This window comes from Bubalus bubalis, chromosome 14, assembly GCF_019923935.1.
Source record: "Bubalus bubalis isolate 160015118507 breed Murrah chromosome 14, NDDB_SH_1, whole genome shotgun sequence".
Lineage (NCBI taxonomy): Eukaryota > Metazoa > Chordata > Mammalia > Artiodactyla > Bovidae > Bubalus > Bubalus bubalis.
Window position 1 is genome coordinate 80,195,193 of NC_059170.1, and position 22,676 is coordinate 80,217,868.

The following is a 22,676-nucleotide window of genomic DNA, read 5'->3' on the forward strand; positions in this document are numbered from 1 at the left end:
TGGAATGACCTGGCAGTGAGCCAAGGTGATCAGGACGAATTCACCTGCATTGCCTCTGCGGGGTAGGAGAGGGAAGCAGCAGAGGTGGCAGGAGTGAGGAGATAATGATGGCACTGGTGATGTGGTGGAGGGGGAGGCAAGGGCAGCGGCAGCAGTGGTGACGGGGGCGGTGCTGATGACTGGGGAGGGAGCAGTGATAAAGGAGGTGCTAGTTAGGGTGATTCAGAGGCGGCAGAGGTAGTGGCAAGGTCAAGGTGGTGGTAGTCAAAGCAGTGGTGGTGGAGGAGCTGCAAGGGTACAGGTTATGATGGAGGTTATGGTGGCAGAGACAGTAATGGGGGTGAAAGTGGTGACATCAAAAGAATTGAAAACACACGTCTGCACAAAAACCTGTGCGTGAATGTTCAGAGCCTCATAACTGATGAGTCCAAAGGTAAAAACACTGCAAATGTCCAGCAATGGGTGAAAGGATAAACAAAATGTTTTCCATACAATAGACGTTATTTGGCCATAAAAAGGAAAACTCTGATACATGCTACACTATGGATGAAATCTTGAAAACATGATGCTGAATAAAAGAAGCTAGTCACAAAGGACCACATATTGTACCATTCCATTTATAGGAAATGTTCAGAATAGGCAAATCTATAGACAAAACTTAAATCAGTGGTTGCCTATGGCTGAGGGAAGCGAAATGGGAATGACTACTGATAGGTATGGAGTTTCTTTGGGGGATGATAAAAATATTCTAAAATTAGATTGCACATAACTGTGAATATACTAAAAACTATTGGATTACACAAATATTGAATATATTGGCTTCCCTGATGGATCAGATGGTAAAGAATCTGTCTGCAATGTGGGAAACCCAAGTTTGATCCCTGGATTGGGGAGATCCCCTGGAGAAGAAAATGGCAAACTACCCCAGTATTCTTGTCTGGAGAATCCCATGGATGGAGGAGCCTGGCAGGCTACAGTCCATGGGGTGGCAAAGAGTGGGACACGACCGAGCAACTAGCACTTCCACTTTCACACTGGATTATACGTTTTAAATGGGTGAATGTTATGATATGTCAATAAAGCTGTTAAATAAAGTGGAGGCAGCAGTGGTGCTGGTCCTGGTGGGCTCAGTTTGGTGGGGTGATACTGGAGAGAAGGAAGATGAGAGTTGATTGACACCTAATCTACCTCAACCCATGTACAGCCACGTCTGAGTACTACCGATTTTTCCTATGGATTTTTTTTTGTTGTTCTGTGCCTTCTGGTTGAATTGCATTCCCCCCATGGCCAACACTGATCTCTACATAAGAATTTGTGAAACAGATTATAAAAATCATGCCACGTTTCAATTGCCAATGGATCATATGTAGAAGGGACACCTCTGCTTTTCCCATACGGTGTCCTTAGCACACAGAACTGACTTCTTAGGAGTGATGGGACTGTAGCCAGATTTATTCTTCTCATGTGAGTACAAACTCAGACAGGGTCCATGAAGAAATTAAAGCAGACATCTGGGGTCTATAATTTTTAATAATTTTAAACTAGCTACAAAATGTCAATCACATCACAAACTGACAGAGGAGACAGGAGGAATTTAATATTACATGCCGTAATGATATTTATCTCATAGTTTATCTATATTTCATTCATTTACATTATTTTTTTTAAAGGTTTCTTTATCAGCTACTAAATATCTCAGCAATTTGGTGTGCATAGCTCTAGATTAAGCAACAGAGAATTGTACTGATAACAAACCACAGGGGAAATAGTGATTAATAAGAGTCAGCCTTATAAAATTTACATCTCCACACTGTTTCACAGCAAGGTCGCTTTCTCCAAAACACAGTCTTCAAAAGCAGCAAACAAACTCTATATTACATCCATTGGACATAATTTCAGTCAAACGTATATTTTGCTGGAAATGATTGAATGGTCAGTATGTCAAACCCATCTTTTTTTAAAATTATTCTTTTTAAAAAAGGATGATTATGATTGATAAGTTTAAATATTGACAGAAAGAAGTGACAGTACCGCAGTTTTGCTGGTATAACTTAATCTCGACAGTGTCTCAATACTGAGCATGCTTTGTTGTTGTTTTGCTGTTGCTGCTGTTGTTGTATGTGTGTTTTCTCATCAGTATGCTACTGTCATGGAAAGATTTTGTTTAAGTAGGAATCTAAAAATCTATTTAGTTCTCATGCATAAATGCATAAATCACATCACTTTGAGTGCAATGCCTGTATGTAATTCCACGTTGTCTAATCATGAAATCATAAAGACAGATGACAGCCATGAGGAACCAAAGACAGCAAATTTTGAGTTTCAGAGCCTGACACCCAAAGAAAGGACCGTGGCAGTAGCTCTGTGGAATGTCGCAGTTTTACAAGAACAATACTGTGTATTGAAAGAATCAACAGCACATTGAGCATTCCTAATTTGTTATCATTCAGCAAACACCACTGAAAAGAGAAAAGGTAAAATGAAACCCAAGACATCTTACATAAAAAGTTAGAGCCACCAAATGACCACTATATATAGCCTTTGGAAAGAAAGAGACCCAGAAAAAACAGAAGACACGTAGTATCCTTGGGCTGAAGGACGACACAAGACAACATTCACAATGGGGGCAGGTTGATGTGTGCATGTGTGCAGACCTACTAGGTAATACCATGAGAAAAGCATGAAGGTGCTATCTTGCCCAACAGCATTTGGAAGAAGACACAGACGGGCCATTTAACCACTCCCCAGCATCTTTGTTGCACGTTGGTTGGCCTCATCAATTCTGGTTTTGTTGGAATCAGCCTAGAAAAAGGGGAAAGGAAAACAGAATTCAGTTTACCCATTAAAATTCTATTGGACCCCTTCAGGGTCCAGTTCAAATGCCTCCTATTGGGTGAAGGCATTTTGAAACTTTCCTTTTCATCAGAATGAACCATCCCCTCTTTTGTGTTCCCAGAACCATTGGCTGGACTTGAGCATGATCACAGAAGTTTGATCTCATGACTTAGTTCTCATGATTGTTTTCCCTACCACAGAGTGTTCTTTGGAGGACAGAGACATATCATTTATCTTTCTCTTCTGGAACGACACCCAACGACTTCTACGGCAGACATTCACATCTGTTAAATTGAGTTGAATTCCTGCTATTTGTACAGTTACTAGCAGTGTCAGTTTGGGCAGATTTCTTAACATTTTGGCGCCTCAGCTTTCTGCACGGTAAGCTGGGGGCAGTAAAGAACACTGCTGGCGAGCACAGTACCACTACTAGGTTCCGCTCACTCAACTGGGACAACATCAAGATTGATATCAACACTGAGGGATATACTGTTGTTAGCTCCTATTTCCAACTGAGGAAACTAAGCAGAGAGGATTTAGGCAATTTGTCTAACATCATAGCACTAATAAATGGGGAAACCAGAGTCAGAAGGTCCGGAGTCAGAGTCCACACTATAATCACTGTTAGTCATCTTACTACTTAGGTTTGCTATGAGGATGAAATGAGTTGCTACACATAATGGTCTTAGAATAATGTTTTGCAAAAATGAAGTGCTCAATATATCTTATCTTACAACTAGTGCTGTTGGGTGAAAACGTGGTTTGCTTTTGCAATATTTAATATTTTTTAGTCCCATTTCTGAAGACTTACTCCTGTCAACTTGATAACTGGCTTGTTTTAACAGAGACACACTTACTATCATTTTGTATTTTGACTGACTGCCTCACTGCTTGAGTTCTCTTTTGCTCTACATGCATCATGAAACCCAGGACTACTACCTGGATATACTGTTAAACTCCGGAAAATGAACAATTCCTAACATCACTGAGGAACATATGAGTCAGCAAGCAGAAGAGAAGACAAACGTTCCTTTGTGGCTGTTGTTTCTGTTCTATTTTGGTTAATAATGTGGTCTGTCTCTCTCCAGCCTGGGAAGGGGCCAGGAAACTGAGAGGCAGGGCAGGGAAACTGGACTAGTTTATAGCAACAGTACTTATTCGGTGATTACTGCTTTCACATCAACAACTGTGCCTGGTGCTTTGTAATCTCCACCAAGTTGTGTCTTCTTTATCCAGTTTAGTTGTGAATTCCCAGGACACTAGAGTTATCACTATTCAAATAGAAATTTGCCAAGTGAAAGAAAAATATTTCTAGACTGTTCATAACTTTGAATTATCTGGCAATGGTTCCTTACCATCTGTTTGGATAGTTAAGAGTTGACTTCAAAACAGTTAAGGTAGAACACTAATTTTCCTTGATCGTTTTGATCTATAGACTCGTAGTTTTGACCTTTAGGTTTGTAATTTGGAAAATGGGTATTTCTCTCCAGTTTTCCTGAATACTTTAGTATTCCCTCGTTAGCTACAAATCCTATCATAAATAGTAACACTTTGATCCAAAGGAAAACTAAAAGGTCAGATCAATGTGAAATGTTTCTTAAGATTGGATTATGCTGATTATTTTTCCAGACTTAACTTTGAGAACTGCTCAAATAAGGAAAAGGCTTCCCTGGTGGCTCAGAGGTTAAAGCATCTGCCTGTAATGCGGGAGACCTGGGTTCGATCCCTGGGTTGGGAAGATCCCCTGGAGAAGGAAATGGCAACCCACTCCAGTATTCTTGCCTGGAGAATCCCATGGACAGAGGAGCCTGGTGGGCTACAGTCCACAGGGTTGCAAAGAGTCGGACACGACTGGGCACCAAATAAGGAAAAAACATACATTTAAAAACAGATAGCATTTCTGAAGGCAAACATTCTAGGATTTCTTGCATTACGAAGGCACTGGTGAGGCTTCATGCGATGGTACAAGAGAATGTTTTGAAGTAGAGCATGAGGATACTCTTTGGATACACTCAAAGAATTTGGGAGGAGCTAGAACAGACGTATCGTCAATGAGCATCTGTGATGTCCACCTCAGTTCTTTCCGAAGCATATCAAAATTCCAGCCCATACAATATCTGACACCACAGGAGCCAAATCTTTATTATATTATATAACATATGTGCTTTTAGGAAAAAAATCCTGAGATAATCTTCTTTCACTTGTCTTCCTGGTATTTGGAGAATGCATCTGTGTTTACTCTATTTATATCTTGTAGGACATATTTATGCAATATATCCCATCTCTGTTTTCACATTTCTATTTAGAGAATCCTAAACTTGCTAATACACTCAAGATACACTACATGATTTGCCTTTGTGAGAAAACCTGATCCAAAAAACCAGCGGAAGAGGTAGAAGGGGCTGTTTAGCCCACACTTCTGAACACTCTGGAAATCTTTACTCCAGACCATGGCAAGTAGCTTTTAGGGCACAGCTCTGACTTCTGGAAGAGGATATCTCTATCTTACATGACAGGCTGTTCTGATCCCAGATTTGAACTGTTCTCTTATTATCTTTCCCCTGGAGAAGGAAGTAGCAACCCACTCCAGTATCAGATGAGGAACCAGGTCATGAAGCTGGTGAGCAGGAAAGCCTTGCTGGAACTCAAGATCTTAGTTTTCAAATGCCATGCTTCCACACTGATGGGAGACTGTGAGCAATCCTCAATCTTCAACTTTACTGTATTTAACAGTAAAGATGCGATGTGTGCATTGCATCTTGCACTGACAATTTTAAATCCAAGTTTGAACATTATTGTTTCCTTAGCAACAGTTCCCATAAAGACCTGACAGAAACTTGCCCCATTTTAATAGATTTCTAAAAGAATCATACAATTCCAGCCTTAGAAGACTGCCTATTTATAAATACCCTAAATCAGAAAACAGGGTTTTTAAATGGACAAAGTAATTTCTTGACAGTCCATAGGAATGTACTGAAGACTGCATTATTTTGGATTCCCAAAACTTCACTACTAATTCAAGTGATGAAAAAGGATCATGATTGGTGGGGTTGGGTGAGGGCTGTTGTTTAGGTCATGAGAGAATATGGGAGAAATAGAAGATTCTCTTTAGTCCTACAGTATGATTTTAATCCTGGATATGCAGATCTTTGCACACCATTTTCTATAATCAGAAGTAAGAACTTGCAAAAGAAGGTAGACGTCTGCTAATAATCACGTAACATGTATCATTTGGGGCAATGCTGAATTGAAATGGGTTTTATCTCAATCATATCCACATTGTTGTTTTGAGGGAAAAAAAAAAAGCTAGTTATTAGAAGGGAACTAGAGCCCTGCCTCACTTCTTAAGGGATTGGGCATCCAAGGATGAGATAAACTATAATGGCTATTTCCTATCCACTTGCCTGACTTTTGATGAAACCCTATAGCTGCACAAGTCTTGGTTCTTGCAGTAAACTGGGCCCAGAATGAAAACTTTCCCCTAAAGAATAGACCTAGAGATGTGAAGTGGTAGATTAAGATGCCACCTGCCTTTCCAGGAAAACTGCTTGCTTAAAGCCCAGCTCTGTCAATAAAGACTTGACCCCTCTTTCTTAGTAGAAGTTCTCTCGCTAGGACTCTAATTGAGTTAGAGATACATTATCTCCCTACATCTCTGAGTCAATTGGGTCCTTTGATAGAAAAATGGCTACTTTTCTTTTTTTTTTTCCCCCAAATAATTTTCCTATTCGAAGGTGGTTCAGCAATTATTTCTTAGTTCATTTTTCTGGGCCATAATGGGTTAGATCCATTTCTGTTGGCTCCAGGGCTTTTTAAAACTCTCAATATTGTTCTAAAAATCTATTGATTTACACAGCTTAAAAGCTTTAGCACATCAAAGGCTCTTACGAACAATAAGCATGACTTGTGAAGTAAGCAAAGCACAGGTATTTTGTCAACTACACTGACATTTGTGTAGCTCAATATTGATTAGGCAAAATATTATGCAGTCAAATATCTTTATAAAGTGCATAGAACACAATCGGGCAAAGCACTCCCTTTAAGTCTACTCATTCCTTTCTTAAGTCAGTGGTGGATGCTCAGATCCCAAGAAACAGAGTATTTAGTCTTATGATTCAAGAGAGCACAAAAACCGCCCTTCTACCCTCAACCAAAGTGGAATGAGTTGTTGAAAAGAAACTCAGGGTTTCAGGCTCAAAACTTTAATATCTTCCAAGGAATAAACTCACATCATACAAGATTAGCTAAGTAGAATTGATTATAGATGCACAATTACCATTAAACTCATAATTTGCCTATTTCTCCCTGTTGGCATTTGGATATCTTGAGATTATAAATAATATTTAGGAGTCTACTGATTAGGGAGGGGATGGAACACAAAGACACAGACTGTATCAGATTTGCATAGTGTAGAATATCAGGTGTGGGTGCCACAAATCTTTTTATAAAAGCTTTCCAGCTCTTCTTTCTGTTCCTTCCTAATCTGAAGCCCCCAACCCTATCTTTTTCCATTTGGCTGTCTCTACTTTTTCTGACACTAGGTGGTTCAGTCTTAGTGTGACATCTGGTGTCCTTATATGAACTCAATTTCATTAGATTATGTTGCCTACTTCGAGATCTGGACGTGTGCACTTTTGAACTGGAAATGGAATCTGGGCCTTTTTAAACTATCATTTGAGCTTCCGCACTTAGAGAATCAAAGCTCGTATTCATCTTCTGGCAAACCTAAAATAACTGTTCTTCCCTCCATTTCCTGATTCTATTCCTACATCATCTCTGACAAGCTCCTAACCAACCTTCAAGACTCGATTCAAATTCATCTTTTTGGGTGAGATTTTCCCATCCCCTGACCCTTGAAATCTTTCCCCATCTAACCTGACTTAGCATTTGATGTGCAACTTTCTTGACAAATTATTTTCCTCTGGATGCTCACTGCCTCCCATAGGCTGTGAGTTTCTTGGCAGTGGAGATGGTGTCTTTCTCATCTTAATATGTCCTTTGATGCCTAGCACAATGCCTGTAGTAAAGGTGGCCCTGAGGAATATCTGCTAGATTAAATTCTACCTTATTATTTACTTATCTGTTGCTGTATTTCTGTCTTGGAAAATTAAGGAGAAGATGTCTATCTACCAGGGCCTGAATCCAAAGTCACGGTTTTAGGGTCTTGTTAAGCCATTCATGCTTCCTTGGTGGTTATTTCAGAGAAGATGATAAGCAACAGAAACCTGCTGACTGCCCCGTGCTCACCTTCTCCATGATCCTGTCGATCTGGCGGTTCTGTGTATCAATCTCATTGCCCATATCCAGGGCCATATGACGGAGGTTTCCAATGATGCCGCTCACCTGCTCCAGGTTTTCATCCATTTCATTTTCTCGGGCATCATTTGTTACCCTGGGCATCAAAGAAGAGAAGTTTTAGAAGGTAAGAAAAACTCAAATGCCCAGGACCCAAAGGTTAGGGAAAATCTATTGATCTCCAGGTATCAATCCGATCCTTTTTAAATCTCTGTTCTATATGAGAACATTTTAGCTTGTGTAGATAGGAAAATAATTTGTAAATGCATTATTGAACACTTAAATTTCTACTTTTAAAGACGGCATATTAAGCAGATTAATATATCACTTCTCTCAATTCTACCAACACCTCACTTCCTCCCTTTATGACTATCCCAATTTTCATGTTTTGAGGCTAAAATCATTTTAGTTGGGAGGATTCCAGGTCAGAGAATGAAGGTGGAACCAGTTAGAAACTGTATTTTTCTTTGTGAAATGTCAATCAAAATCTCCAAGACTCAAATTTATAAGGAAAGAAAAGCTATTGTACTAAGTGAGAGAGTTTCTCCACTCATCTATTTCTCCATTTGGGACAAACATTAATGGGAAGAGTAATGAGAATAACAATCTGCCCCTTAATCCTATTTGCTCCCAAGAACTCCAAAGGGAACTACTTTTTCAAGACGATTTTTACTTGCTCAGGTTTCGATGTTATGTGGTTTTTTGTGACATTGTGAATAGGTGATTTCAAGGAAGAAAACTGTGATAAAATATTGTTTCAGCCTACGTAGGGAGGAAGGAATTGGCTCTCAAAATGCCTTCCCCAAGGGGAGTTCCCATTTTTTTCATAACTCAGCTTGAAAGTTAAGAAGGCACTTTTTTTTTTCCTTAAAAAAACTTCTAATTGCAATTTATTTACATATCATTTTTATTAATAGCTACTATATAGCCACAGTTCACCCCCTGCACTGTGTGGATCCATGCACTGCTCAAACTGTCTTTAAGAAAGAACTCATTGCTTTAAAAAAGAAAGAACTCATCGCCCAGTTGTAAGGAGTGTGATTAGCTGACAGCTTCTCATTGTTCATTCCTTTAGGTCTGCTTTGAGCTGAGGTCTTGTTCTTCTCAAGGTGGCCCCAGGCAATGACGAAGCAAGACTTTTTACAAAGACTTAGTCATTTCTACCTACCGTGGAATTCCTCCAATGAGCAACTTTGCTGTGGAGTTCCCAATGAGTTGGTAGATTGTCTGCCAGCTCTGCCTGATGGTCTGACAGCTCTTCCCCAGTCTTACTTCCCCTCTTTCCCTCCCCAATGTTGCTCTCTAATAAACCTTTTGCACTCTCTCTCATTCTTAGCACCTGCTTTTGACCCAGCTAATGGACATGGGCACATACCACACTAACTTTATTGTAAATGGTAGATACTTATTTCAGAATGTCTGAGTTTTTCCTCCTACAGATGGCGATGGGCTAAAATTTGCTCACAGGGGTTAAAACCCATCCCTCATGGTAAATCCCAATGTAGACTGCTCCTCTAGGGTTTTTAAAGCAATCTAGGCCAGATAAAGTTAAAGGGGAACTTCCCAGGTTTCGTATGTAGAAAAGAAGTTTACATAAATGATCGTCAGCAGCTACGACTTACTTCTGGTTCCATAGTTCTCAGCCTTCTTTTCATATTAAAATCTGAGGGGCTCTAAAAACTACTGACACCTGGATCTCACTTCTAGAGATTCTGATTCTGATACAGTCGGTATGGAGTAAGCCCAGGCATCTCAACCCCTGCCCACAGCCATAACTACTGCTGGGCTCTGGTGACACTTCTCTCCTGTCCCTTTAGTATTCTTCCTGCCATTGCTAGTTCATAGATGTTTCACCATTCCTTATTATCAACACGGCCCACATATCTGCACATCATCTCATAAATTCTGTCCAATCAAAGTCATGGAGTGAAACATTGTTTACTGCCACACTGACGCTGGATGTGGTCACGTGGCTGGCTTTGTCCAGTGAAATGTGGGCAAAGGCTTGACAAGTGCTTGCATATGGGAGCCTACCCCTTGGTGCTGCCACTACCACGCAAGAACCATGGGCTTCCCTGGGGAGAGGTCACAGAGAAGAGAAGGGACACCTCATACCCACGGCCCCAGCCAATCACCAGACAAGGAAGCACTGCTGTCTTAGATCATCTTGCACCCACTTGCATGTAATGAGTGAGCCCAGGAGATGCTCTCGGAAGACCTGCTCAGTCAACACAGAGATTCAGAAGTTAAAAAAAAAAATGGCGTTTTTCTCTTTTTTTTGGCGGCACCACTCGACTTGTGAGCTCTTAGTTCTCTGAGCAGGGATTGAACCCAGAGCATGACGGTGAAAGCACCGAGTCCTAACCATTGGACTGCCAGGGAACTTCCCAGAGTTGTTTTAAGACCCACTCAGGTTGGAGTGGTTTGTCATTCAAAAGTAGGCAACCGCTATAGTGCCAGGTGCACAAGGCTCACCTGCGGATGAAGCCACCACTGATGGCCATCTGCTCCCGTTCGTCAACCACGCGAGCAGGCTGGCTGGCCACAACTCCATCCTGATTATTGCCCCAGGCTTTTTTGTAAGCATCACTTGATTTAAGCCTATGCAAAAAAGAGGGTGAGTGACGAGCAAAAGGGGCGGCGCATCAAGCTCACAACAATCATTACCTCTTCAAGCTCAGAACCGAACCAAGCGAATGAGTTTTAATTCGAGGCATTAGAGAATACCGATATATCATAATCCAGACCCAAACAGTTGGCCACCACCAAGCCTCAGCTACTCAGGATTTCATTTTAGTTAGTTCAGTTGGATTTAAGACAAGGATTAACGTAGTTGGAGGACATTCAGTTCTATTTCAATGACATGGTTATATTTGGAGACACAAAACACAGAAAAAAACATACTGGCAGACAGACACAAAACAAGACTGCCAAGTAGAGTGTGTCTATCACACCACAGCAACACACTGTCATCAAGAAAAACATCCTGGACCAAGTTTTTACACACTATCATGCAAAGATTCCCGTTTTAATTGTTTTCCCCCAATGCATATGCAGAACCAAGCATTCTCACTCTGCATGGAGAACATACAGGATTGGTGGTTGGCCAAGGGTGATGGTCTTTGAGTTGCCTCTAGAGTGATTTGAATTAGATAATATATCGGTACTTCCAAACAGTCACCATACATCCAGAGTCGATGTACAAACCTTTGTCCACAGAGACAAAAAGTAAAAGAGGCATAGTGAAATGAATGCAGGAAAATAGAAGAGAGAACAAGCCATCTAGCACCAAAAAGGGAAATCCCTCTACATCTTCTTCATGCACCAGCTACAGGCATGAGTAGAAAGTGAAGCATTCTCATTTAAGCCAAACTACTCCAGAAGTTGACCATTCTCAAAAAAGGCACTAGCAGGACAGTAATAGCCTTCATGAGGATTTGAAACGCAGGTTCAATAGCTTCTTTGTTGGACTGAGGGCAGGATGGGAGTGGTTATAGCTGCCTACTTCAAACTCTACTGGGATGTGGTAGGGGAAAGTGGTATGGAACTGGTGTGGTCTCTGTGGGCCATATTTCACTGAGCTGCCTTGGAGAGAGACTTAAAATCCAGGCATACCTATTGTGCCCAATAGACACGTGTGCAGCATATTCTGGTGGGTGTGTTGTAACTGAGCAATCAAAGATGTTTTTATGTTCTTTGCATAGTAGAAGCCACATGCCTTTTAGTCCAAGAACAGAACTTCTTTTGGTCCCGTTTTCACATTTTCTATTTTCTATTATACGACACCAGAATTTAACCTTTTTTTTTTCCTTTTTTTTTTTTTTTTTTTTTTTTTTTACTGGAGGACCATAGCCATCTATTAAAACTGGCACTAAGACTAATATTTGAAGATTAGGGACCAAGAAACCCTGGAGACAAATTGGAAAATTGTACAGATGGAATTTCAGCAACTCCCACATCTAATGTATAATGCCATAGCCTTCAAGCAGTCAGAATTCACTGCTCTAAAGAGCCAGGGCCACTTAGTGGGATAGGATCCAAAAAGGAACTTAATAGAGTTTAGAGTATGGCTTTGTTTTTGTTATTTTCCAAATCCCCATTCCCCTCCCTCCTCACATTAACAGAAGTTATATGGACCTTGTGATGCTTTCTGCTATGTAAAATGTCTGGTGTACCATCTTTGGCAGTCAAGGGAGTGGGAAAGTTTGCGTTTCTGAACGAAGGCAAATCACTGCACCCACAATGCTGCACATAGACTCACATAACTGCGGGACATCTACCATAGTCCCTCGAAACATGCCGAGACAGGGCGAAGCCCCCAGAGAGTGCAGGGAGCCACCAGCCACTGTGCTGTGACACATGGTTTTTAAAGCATTATTTACACACAATAGGGAACACTTCAGTCAAGCTTTGAAGCTCAGTTAGGGTCTCTTGTGTAATAAGGAATTAGTGCCAACTAGTACGTGGAATTCCCAGGGGTCGTGATTTCATCTGAGCATTAGAATCTGTCACAGGGAGGGAGGGGGGCCTGCCTCCACCCTTTGTCCACACAGTTGGTGGATGGGGAAAATGTATCTCTGAAATTCATCACAAAATAGGTAGACATCTCACCTGGGGGCAAGTGACCACTGAAAATGATGAACAGTTAAATCTTGACTAACTGGAATGCTATTTTGGTGAATTATAGGACTTTCCTAACACAGTGGGCCATGGAGGTAAATTTAGTTTCAAGAGTGAGGGCTGACTATCTGTTAGACTCTTGAACCACTCTCCTGCCTTAGAGTCTTAGGGCAGGGAACATGATCAAAGAGCTCCTTGGCTTTGGTTTCTCTTGATATGTCTGTTTGCCCTTCCTCTGCAGCTCAGCTTTCATTGCTTGGTCCACTTGGATGTGGAACTTGCAGAATGAAGACTGAGCGAGAGAATGCAAACTGCCTAGGCTGACCTTTAAGAGAAATGCTGTTAAATCCCTGATGGGATTTTCCCCTTTGTTTATTTGCCTCTTCTTGCTAAAAGTCAAAACGAACACAAATATAAATATACTTGAAGGTTCAAGTTAGCTAGATTCCAGTTAATCAGGTTTTACTGTAGATCATTCTTTAAAAAAAAAAAAAAAACAAAACACATTTATTTGTAAATTGAGCCCCTCCCCTCCTAAACAGGAAGTGGGATATTTTAAATCAGCCTCAAAGTTTAAAGGATGTGAATGGTCATATAATCAGCTAGAAATGACATCGATTTCTATTCTAAAAGCTAGGATCAGGAGAGCTTTTAGAAAAAGGCTTCTGTTCAAAGGGAAGTAGGAGGGGTGAGGGGAATCGGGTAACGGGTTTAATTTTCCAAATGCATGTTGGACAATCCGCTCATGCATTTTTTTTTTTTCCACTGCTAGTCAAATAAGACTACCTTCCAGAACACTAATTTTCAGGTTCCTTCTGTTGCAAACCTTTATAACCACATGTCACATTTCTGCTACATTCCAAAAAAGCGTTGCAGAACCTTAACAGTTGAATGTTTTGTGATGTCGTGCATGCAAAATCTACACATTTCAACATTTCGGCCAGTGTACGGGAGATCTTCCAAAAGGAAGAACTGGAGAGGGATGGGTCCAATTTGCTAAGGCGTGAGCACTTCTTGGTAAAGGACTCTTTGCCTCTGCATTGGGTGCAGCCGTGGCATCTATGTTCTAACCACTGACCAGATTTGGTAACTGGTGGGCAGTTGAAAGGGTGAATCTCTGTCTTACTCTCTAACTTATGGAATACTTGTTTGGGCCAAATTACCTGTTACTTTTGCTTCTGAAAAATCAAACCTTGATACATATGTGTATCTCAACTTCCAAACTTACCCCCAGTCTTTTCTAAATCTGCAATTTTGGTTTTGGGGATTTAGAGAACATAAAATTCCCTGGGTGGTGCCTCTTTCTTGAGGTTAGTCTCTGTCTTGAGGTACACTTTCTGGAAAATGTTGAAACGTTCATCAATAAAAGTTGCTGACAGTGAAGCTTTCACTGTAGTATGCCTGATTTTTAATGCATCAACAGTTTACTCCCACTAATATCATCTATGCTATGAGATGAATGCATTAGAGACGGTATTGATCTGTTCTGCATGCCACATACTCATCCTGCCTTTGCACCCAGCAGGAATGAGCTTGTCAAGGCTTGGAGATGGGCCTTGGGAAACCAAAGCTTCAGGCAGGCAGGCAGCACCTACTTGTTACAGGGACACACACAAAGCCCGCAGAATTTTCCTAGATCCGTCAAATTCTTTTCTGCTTCTTTCATGTCCTTATTGATTTGGTCCATCCCTTCCTCAATGCGTTCCAGTTGTTCTGATTAAACACAAGTATTTTATCCCCACAGAATGAAGCGGATGGAAAAGGACAAAGAAAAAAAAGACAAAACTTCAGACATTCACTTTGACATTAAAAAAAAAAAGAAAGAAAAAAAACTGGACGCCACAGATTAGAGCTGGTACCCAGTACCTACTTGTTACAAGGACATATGAAAAGGCCACAGCATTTCCCTAAATCTTTTAAATTTTTCTCAGCCTCCTTCATGTCTTGATTGATATGGTTCATGCCTTCTTCGACACGATCGAGTTGTTCTGGTTAGGACAAAGGGATGACAGTGTGGAATGAATTTTTTGGGGGTTTTCAACAGAACATGAGAAATGAAACGGAATTTGAAAAAGAGGGAGAGCTATTACAATGCATTGTCTGAGGAGATGCATTGCTAGAATCGGCTGTTGATGTCCTGTGCAGCCAGGGATGGAAGAAAATGAACAAAAGTGACGCTCATATAGTTTACAGTTCAGACATGATGGGATGGGGTAGGTAAGCCTGCTTGATTCTGAATGTCCAGGAAAACATCACAGCATATTCACTTACTCAGACACCAGTGAAACCCAAGAGAAAGAAAATAGGGTGTTAGTTTATGTTTTAGGCATTCAAATGCAATGGTACTAGAGAAAGTGTCTGCTTCAACTTTAAAACATCTCTGTCTTTTGGTTTTTAGTATCCTCAACCAGCTAAGGATAGAAAATAATCCACTTTCTCCTTTGGGAAAAATAACAACTATAGTGATAATTAGCAATAGGTACCATATCTTTTTTTCCTCCTAGGAATGGCTGTCTAGCCAAAGGCAGGCCATAGGCAGTTTTTGGTTTTGAATATTCAATTCATAGAAGCTGTAAGAAAAGCAATATCTGCACAGCAACATTACAGGTACTGGACCATTAAATTCCTGGAGAAAGGCAATGGATTGGAACATGAAACAGTACTAAGTCATCACTGCCAGGAAAGCTGACCTTAGACAGTATCTTAAGACATAGACTGATGGCCATAAAAACGAATCATACTTCTAGGTTGCCAGGGTTACATTCATCAACTTGATTAATTTTTCAAAAGTGGTGTCATTAAATTGAGTAAACTATAAGTTCCACGAAGTGATTTTTAAAACAGCTTTTATAACTTTTCAGCTTTTCAGGTAGCTCAGTGGCAAAGAATCTGCCTGCCATTGCAGGAGATGAGGGTTCTATCTCTCGGTCAGGAAGATCCCTGGAGGAGGAAATGGCAACCCACTCCAGTATTCTTGCCTGAAAAATCCCATGGACAGAGGAGCCTGGTGGGCTACAGTACATGAGGTCACAAAGAGTCAGACACAGCATAGCGACTGAGCACATAAGACCATTAAGGCAGCAGTGGGATGTCCTGGCCGGCTATTTACAAAACCTTCACACTTCTATTCCTCTTTTCAACTATATTTTCATGCATGCATGCCTATACCCCTGGGAAGAAAGACATGATTAGAATAAAACTGGTATAAAAAAACTTTCCTGTATAAAAGGGCATAAATAATTACTTAAAAACAATTTCACATTAAATTGCCATTCCAAACTGGAGAGACTGCTTGTCCATTTGGAAAATAAGAAGCTATTGTGTTGTCTTTTGTGGGGCTAAGGAACAGAATTCAGCTTATTAGGAATCTGCTGTCTCTCCTCTGCTTTTCAAGAGACAGGGGAAAACAGAATGTTTATCCAGTATGTGATAGCCACATACTGGAAATAACAGTGTAGTGCTGGCAAAACTTTGCTGAATAAATATAGGTATAGTCATATCTTTAAGAACATTCTTGAAGGGGCTAAAAAAATGGATGGCTGACAACTCTTTACATTCCAGAGAATTCTGTACTTTTACAAACACTTCATTCCAGTTTCCTTAAGGAATGCAATAAATTAGTCTATAGATCAAAATAACTATCAAATGAGAGATTGGTTTGGGGAAGTGGAGCCCAGTATCTTCAAAACAAGAAGCACATTAAGAACAGACAGAATAGGGATGACAACCCCCATTTGAGGAATGCTAAGGGCTTCCTGGAGAGCTGATCTGAGGTGGGATTGAAGCACATATCTGGGTTTGGTTCAGTTCAGCCATTCAGTTGTGTCTGACTCTTTGTGACCCCATGGACTGCAGTATGCCAGGCTTCCCTGTTCATCACCAGGTTCTGGAGCTTAGTCAAACACATGTCCATACATTCAGTGATGCCATTCAACCATCTCATCCTCTGTTGTCCCTTTTTCCTCCTGCCTTCAATCTTCAATCAAAAGTCCCCCATCAGGGACTTTTCCAATGAATCAGTTCTTTGCATCAGGTGGCCAAAGTACTGGAGTTTCAGCTTCAGCATCAGTCCTTCCAATGAATATTCAGGACTGACTTGCTTTAGGAGGGACTGGTTGGATCTCCTTGCAGTCCAAGGGACCCTTAAGAGTCTTCTCCAACACCACAGTTCAAAAGCATCAATTCTTCGGCACTCAGCTTTCTTCACAGTCCAACTCTCACATCCATACATGACTACTGGAAAAACCATAGCTTTGACTAGACAGACCTTTGTCAGCAAAGTAATGTCTCCACTTTTCAATATGCTGTGTAGGTTGGTCATAGCTTTTCTTCCAAGAGAAAGCAGCTTTTAATTTCATGGCTGCAGTCACCATCTGCAGTGATTTTGCAGCCTCCCAAAATAAAGTCTGTCACTGTTTCCATTCTTTCCCCATCTATTTGCCATGAAGTGATGGGATTGGATGCCATGATCTTCATTTTTTGAATGTTGAATTTTAAGCCAACTTTTGCACCCTCCTCTTTCACTTTCATCAAGAGGCTCTTTAGCTCTTCTTCACTTTCTGCCATAAGGGTGGTGTCATCTGTGTATCTGAGGTTATTGATATTTCTCCAGGCAATTTTGATTCCAGGTTATGCTTGATCCAGCCCGGCATTTTGTATGATGTACTCTGCATATAAGTTGAATAAGCAGGGTGACAATATACAGCCTTTATGTACTCCTTTCCTGATTTGGAACCAGTCTGTTGTTCCTGTCCAGTTTAACTGTTGCTTCTTGACCTGCATACAGATTTCTCAGAGGGAAGGTCAGGTGGTTCGGTATTCCCATCTCTTTCAGAATTTTCCACAGTTTGTTGTGATTCACACAGTCAAAGGCTTTGGCATAGTTAATAAAGAAGAAGTAGATGTTTTTCTGGAAGTCTTTTGCTTTTTTGATGGTTCAGTGGATGTTGGCCATCTGATCTCTGGTTCCTCTGCTTTTTCTAAGTCCAGCTTGCACATCTGGAAGTTCATGGTTCACATACTGTTGAAGCCTGGCTTGGAGAATTTGAGCATTACTTTGCTAGTGTGTGAGATGAGTGCAATTGTACAGTAGTTTGAGCATTCTTTGGCACTGACTTTCTTTGGAATTTTGGAATGAAAGCTGACCTTGTCTAGTCCTGTGGCCACTGCTGAGTTTTCCAGATTTGCTGGCATATTGAGTGCAGTACTTTCACAGCATCATCTTTAGGATCTGAAATAGCTCAACTGGAATTCCATTACCTCCACTAGCTTTGTTATAGTGATGGTTCCTAAGGCCCACTTGACTTCGCACTCCAGGATGTCTGGCTCAAGGTGAGTGATCACACCTTCGGGGTCATCTGAGTCATGAAGATCTTTTTTGTACAGTTCTTGTGTGTATTCTCGCCACCTCTTCTTAATATCTTCTGCTTCTGTTAGGTCCCTACCATTTCTGCCCTTTATTGAGCCCATCTTTGCATGAAATGTTCCCTTTGTATCTCTAATTTTCTTGAAGAGAGCTCTAGTCTTTCCCATTCTATTGTTTTCCTCTATTTCTTTGCATTGATCACTGAGGAAGGTCTTCTTATCTCTCCTTGCTATTCTTTGAAACTCTGCATTCAAATGGGTATATCTTTCCTTTTCTCGTTTGCCTTTTGCTTCTGTCCTTTTCTCGGCTATTTGTAAGGTCTTCTCACAGCCATTTTGCCTTTTTGAATTTCTTTTTCTTGGGGATGGTCGTTGATCACTGCCTCTTGCACAACATCATGAACCTCCGTCCATGTTCTTCAGGCACTTTGTCTATCAGATCTAATCCCTTGAATCTATTTGTCACTTCCACTGTATAATTATAAACGATTTGATTTAGGTCGTACCTGAATGGTAGGGAAAACTATTGTTTTCCCTACTTTCTTCAATTTAAGTCTGAATTTGGCAATAAGGAGTTCATAATCTGAGCCACAGTCAGCTCCCCGTCTTGTTTTTGCTGACTGTATAGAGCTTCTCCATCTTTGGCTGCAAAAAATATAATCAATCTGATTTCGGTGTTGACCATCTGGTGATGTCCATGTGTAGAGTCTTCTCTTGTGTAGTTGGAAGAGGGTGTTCGCTATGACCAGTGCGTTCTCTTGGGAAAACTCTGTTAGCCTTTGCCCTGCTTTGTTTTGTACTCCAAGGTCAAATTTGCCTGTTACTCCAGCTATCTCTTGACTTCCTACTTTTGCACTCTAGGCACATATAATGAAAAGGACATCTTTTTTGGGTGTTAGCTCTAGAAGGTCTTGTAGGTCTTCATAGAACCATTCAACTTCAGCTTCTTAAGCATTACTGGTAGAGGCATAGACTTGGATTACTGTGATATTGAATGGTTTGCCTTAGAAATGAACAGAGATCATTTTGTCATTTTTGAGATTGCATTCAAGTACAGTATTTCAGACTCTTTTGTTGACCATGATGGCTACTCCATTTCTTCTAAGGTATCATCTGAGTTAAATTCACCCATTCCAGTCCATTTTAGCTGGCTGATTCCTAGAATGTCAACGTTCATTCTTGCCATCTCCTGTTTGACCACTTCTAATTTCCCTTGATTCATGGACCTAACATTCCAGGTTCCTATGCAATATTGCTCTTTACAGCATTGGAGTTTACTTCCATCACCAGTCTCATCCACAATTGGTATTGCTTTTGCTTTGACTCCATCTCTTCATTCTTTCTGGAGTTATTTCTCCACTCTAGCATATTAGGCACCTACCGACCTGGGGAGCTCATCTTTTAGTGTCCTATCTTTCTGCCTTTTCATACTGTTCACAGGTCTCTCAAGGCAGGACTACTGGGGTGGTGTGCCACTCCCTCCCCCAGTGGACCACGTTTTGTCAGACCTCTCCACCATGCTCCGTCCATCTTTGGTGGCCCCACTCGGCATGGCTCATTGCCACATGCAGGTGTCTGGGGGAAGATGAAAGTGGTTCCTGTGGTGAGATTTCGCCTCCTAGAATTATGAAAGTAAAGGTTTCTTTTGATGTGTTCACTGTGGGTGGCACTGATTGTAAAGAATGATTTGAAATACTTGTTTCTACATTGCTTCAAAAATCTGAAGCCTCTCAAATTCATTTGAATGATCTTGCCTGAATCTTAGTTGCTCTTGTTGAACTTGTGAGAGACTAGCAGAGCATCCCTCCTCTGGGGGCGCTCCACCTCCACCAGCCTTCTGGCTTGCTCTGGAGCTCCACATTCTCCCCACTGGTCAGGACAAGGTTCCTTAAAGTCTGCCCTTATCAGAGAGGAGCTGAAATGGCCCAGCAGAGTGCTTGAAACCAAGAGGACTGTGGGCAGGTAGGCCCATATTCTGCTATCTGGGTAGAGAGGGCAAATATGCTGGGCTCGACCAATAAGCTGACACATGCACAGGTTATGGCATGCGGACATACATTTAGGTGTTTGCCCTTCCTAAGTAATTTCTCAAGATAGTATTTTCAGCAAAATATAGGAGCCCCACTCACTCTGTCTCCAGGAATTAGAAAATAACATAAATAAAAGCAAATTGGTACACAAGTGTTAGATTTCTAAACCAGAGAATCCAAATGAAAACATACAAACAGGAAGAGTCAGATCCCTATTTCTGAGAGTGGGCTTCTGCCATGGGTTGCAGCATGTACAGCAAAGATCATAGCAAAGTAGAATTCTGGAGCTCTTTCAGAACAGTTGATTCTGAAAACTATTTTATATTTACCAATTTTGGCTGAATGTATCATTATACACAATGTAAGTCAAATCCTGAAAAAACATCATGGAACAATTTTGTCACAGATATTCTAATGATAACATTCTTTCCTTTTTCTTGTCCCCTATTAGAATGTGAATGTTATGAAGTCAGGGACTTTTGTCTGTTTTCTTCAGTGCCATGGCACGTAGTAGGTACCCCAAATAATATCAATCTTTAGAGTGTAATCGAGTTATGTTTGCGAATATGCTTGGACTATAGGGACTTCACAGCACTTCAATGATTTCTGTGAAGATATTTCTCAGGAAATGCTTGAAAGCAATCGATATCCTCATTCCATTCTGACATGGACAACAACACCTGAGAGACTGATGCAATGCAGTATTCAGGCTTGACTGCTCCTTACTTCCCTAAACTTACTTTCTGACTGTTCTCTGTTTACTCTTGGAGACTGGGAGGGAAATAACGTTTTGGATTGGGGAGGTGTTCCAGTACATCACACTATATGTCAGGGCAAGAAATTGTTCTTTCTTACTTCTGCCATGATATTTGGATGACTGGTTATTTGTGATGGATCCACCAATGGCAGTATGCTTAGGGATCTAAGTTTAGATATCATTTCTACTAATAGCTCAGTTGGTAATGAATCCACTTGTAATGCAGGAGACCCTGGTTTGATTCCTGGGTCGGGAAGACCTGCTGGAGAAGGGATAGGCTACCCATTGCAGTATTCTTGGGCTTCCCTTGTGGCTCACCTGGTGAAGGATCCGCCTGCAATGAGGGAGACCTATGTTCGATCCCTGGGTTGGGAAGATCCCCTGGAGAGGGAAAGACTATCCACTCCAGTATTCTGGCCTGGAGAACTCCATGGACTGTATAGTCCATGGGGTCACAAAGAATCAGACATGACCGAGCGACTTTCACTTTCTATTAATATTACTTAAGTAAAGCAGCATGGGGCCATTAGAATCCTCAATCTAATAAGAAAAAAAATAGAAGAATAGCAAGACCCAATGTATAAGCCTTCATGAGTGTATCAAGTTACACATGCTGAGTATATGATTTTAATTTTCCTGTGCACTGATGAACATATGGTAATTAATTTAAGTAAATTTAAATAGTCACTTGACTAGTGGCTACCATATAGGACAATAGCAGCTTTAGTCATTCATAAGAGAGATTGGTGAGGGGACTTTAGCAAGAGGGATGTTTCCACAAATGCTCTCTTGTAGGGCCATGAACCATTTAGAAATGTTGGCAGACCCTCTGGATGATGGTTTACTGTGCCTTTACTCTGCCAGGCAGTGGCCAAAGATTTCACTGTCTAGTTTGGAGTTTTTCCCATTGGATTTTCCCAAGAGCCACATTTTCAGCATCTAAACAAACATATAACCCAGCAAAAACCAACAAAGGGGACAAGAGATATGGAAGTGAAAGTTTAAATCATCCCACATTAGAAGTAAGGGTATATCGGGGGATTTCTTTCGTAGAACAGAAAAATCCCAGGACGCAGTACATTTCCAGGGCCAGCTGTCATGCTCAGTGTTCCATGGCCTCCTGATACCTGAGTATAAAACAAGAATCCCATAAGGAATTTCTGAGTTCAAGCATTTAGCAGGGCAACCTGGAATGGCTCTTTAGGAGGATGGCTGTTTCTTGAGACTTCTGTGCAGCTGAAGGGTAGAAGCAGTCAACACTTGCGGTGTTCAGGCAAAGATAAAATTAGTAGAGCATAAATTGGAGAGAAATTTTAAAGCAGTTACTGATCTAAACAACTAAACACAGCATATACAGTATTCAAATGCATTTACAATGGCAGAGAAGATAGTTGTTGACTCATTTAAAAAGATCCTAATCTCTTCTTACAGTATAAATGGAACATATACCACTTAAGATCAGGCAGAAGCCACCTACTTTTGAAGGTTTACAGTTGTGTGTTTCTCTTCAATATCAATTATCCATCATGCATCTGGTAAAACCCAGGTTATCCTAGGAAATATGTTCAACCAAGAATTCAGCTGTGTGGCCATAACTGAAATGTCTTAGCTGAGAACATTAACTGTCTTGCAGGGAATATCTGCACTTTTGGTTTGTTTCTCTGAGAATAATATAAAGATATTCTTGGGAATCATTTATGTTTAAGAATAATTTATTTTTGCATTTGATTGGAGATTTTGGCAAATTTTGTCTCGATTTTCTTCATCAAAGTACA

At 40.8% G+C, this 22,676-nt stretch overlaps 1 protein-coding gene across 2 annotated transcripts in view; it reads right to left on the reverse strand.

Annotated features, from left to right (window-relative positions):
• Positions 1 to 1,512: 1,512 nt before the first annotated feature.
• SNAP25 (synaptosome associated protein 25) overlaps positions 1,513 to 22,676 on the reverse strand; it is an 83,842-nt gene continuing 62,678 nt past the window's right edge. Inside the window, exons 5-8 of one of the 2 annotated variants that reach the window (XM_006071903.4) lie at positions 14,346 to 14,463; positions 10,606 to 10,731; positions 8,083 to 8,227; positions 1,513 to 2,802 (exon numbers count right to left, since the gene is read on the reverse strand). In XM_006071903.4, the coding sequence (XP_006071965.1) occupies positions 2,734 to 2,802; positions 8,083 to 8,227; positions 10,606 to 10,731; positions 14,346 to 14,463 (458 nt within the window). In that variant the 3' untranslated portion in view covers positions 1,513 to 2,733. Of the gene's footprint in view, positions 2,803 to 8,082; positions 8,228 to 10,605; positions 10,732 to 14,345; positions 14,464 to 14,620; positions 14,739 to 22,676 lie in introns of both variants that reach the window. The other variant, XM_006071904.4, reaches the window with a different exon arrangement.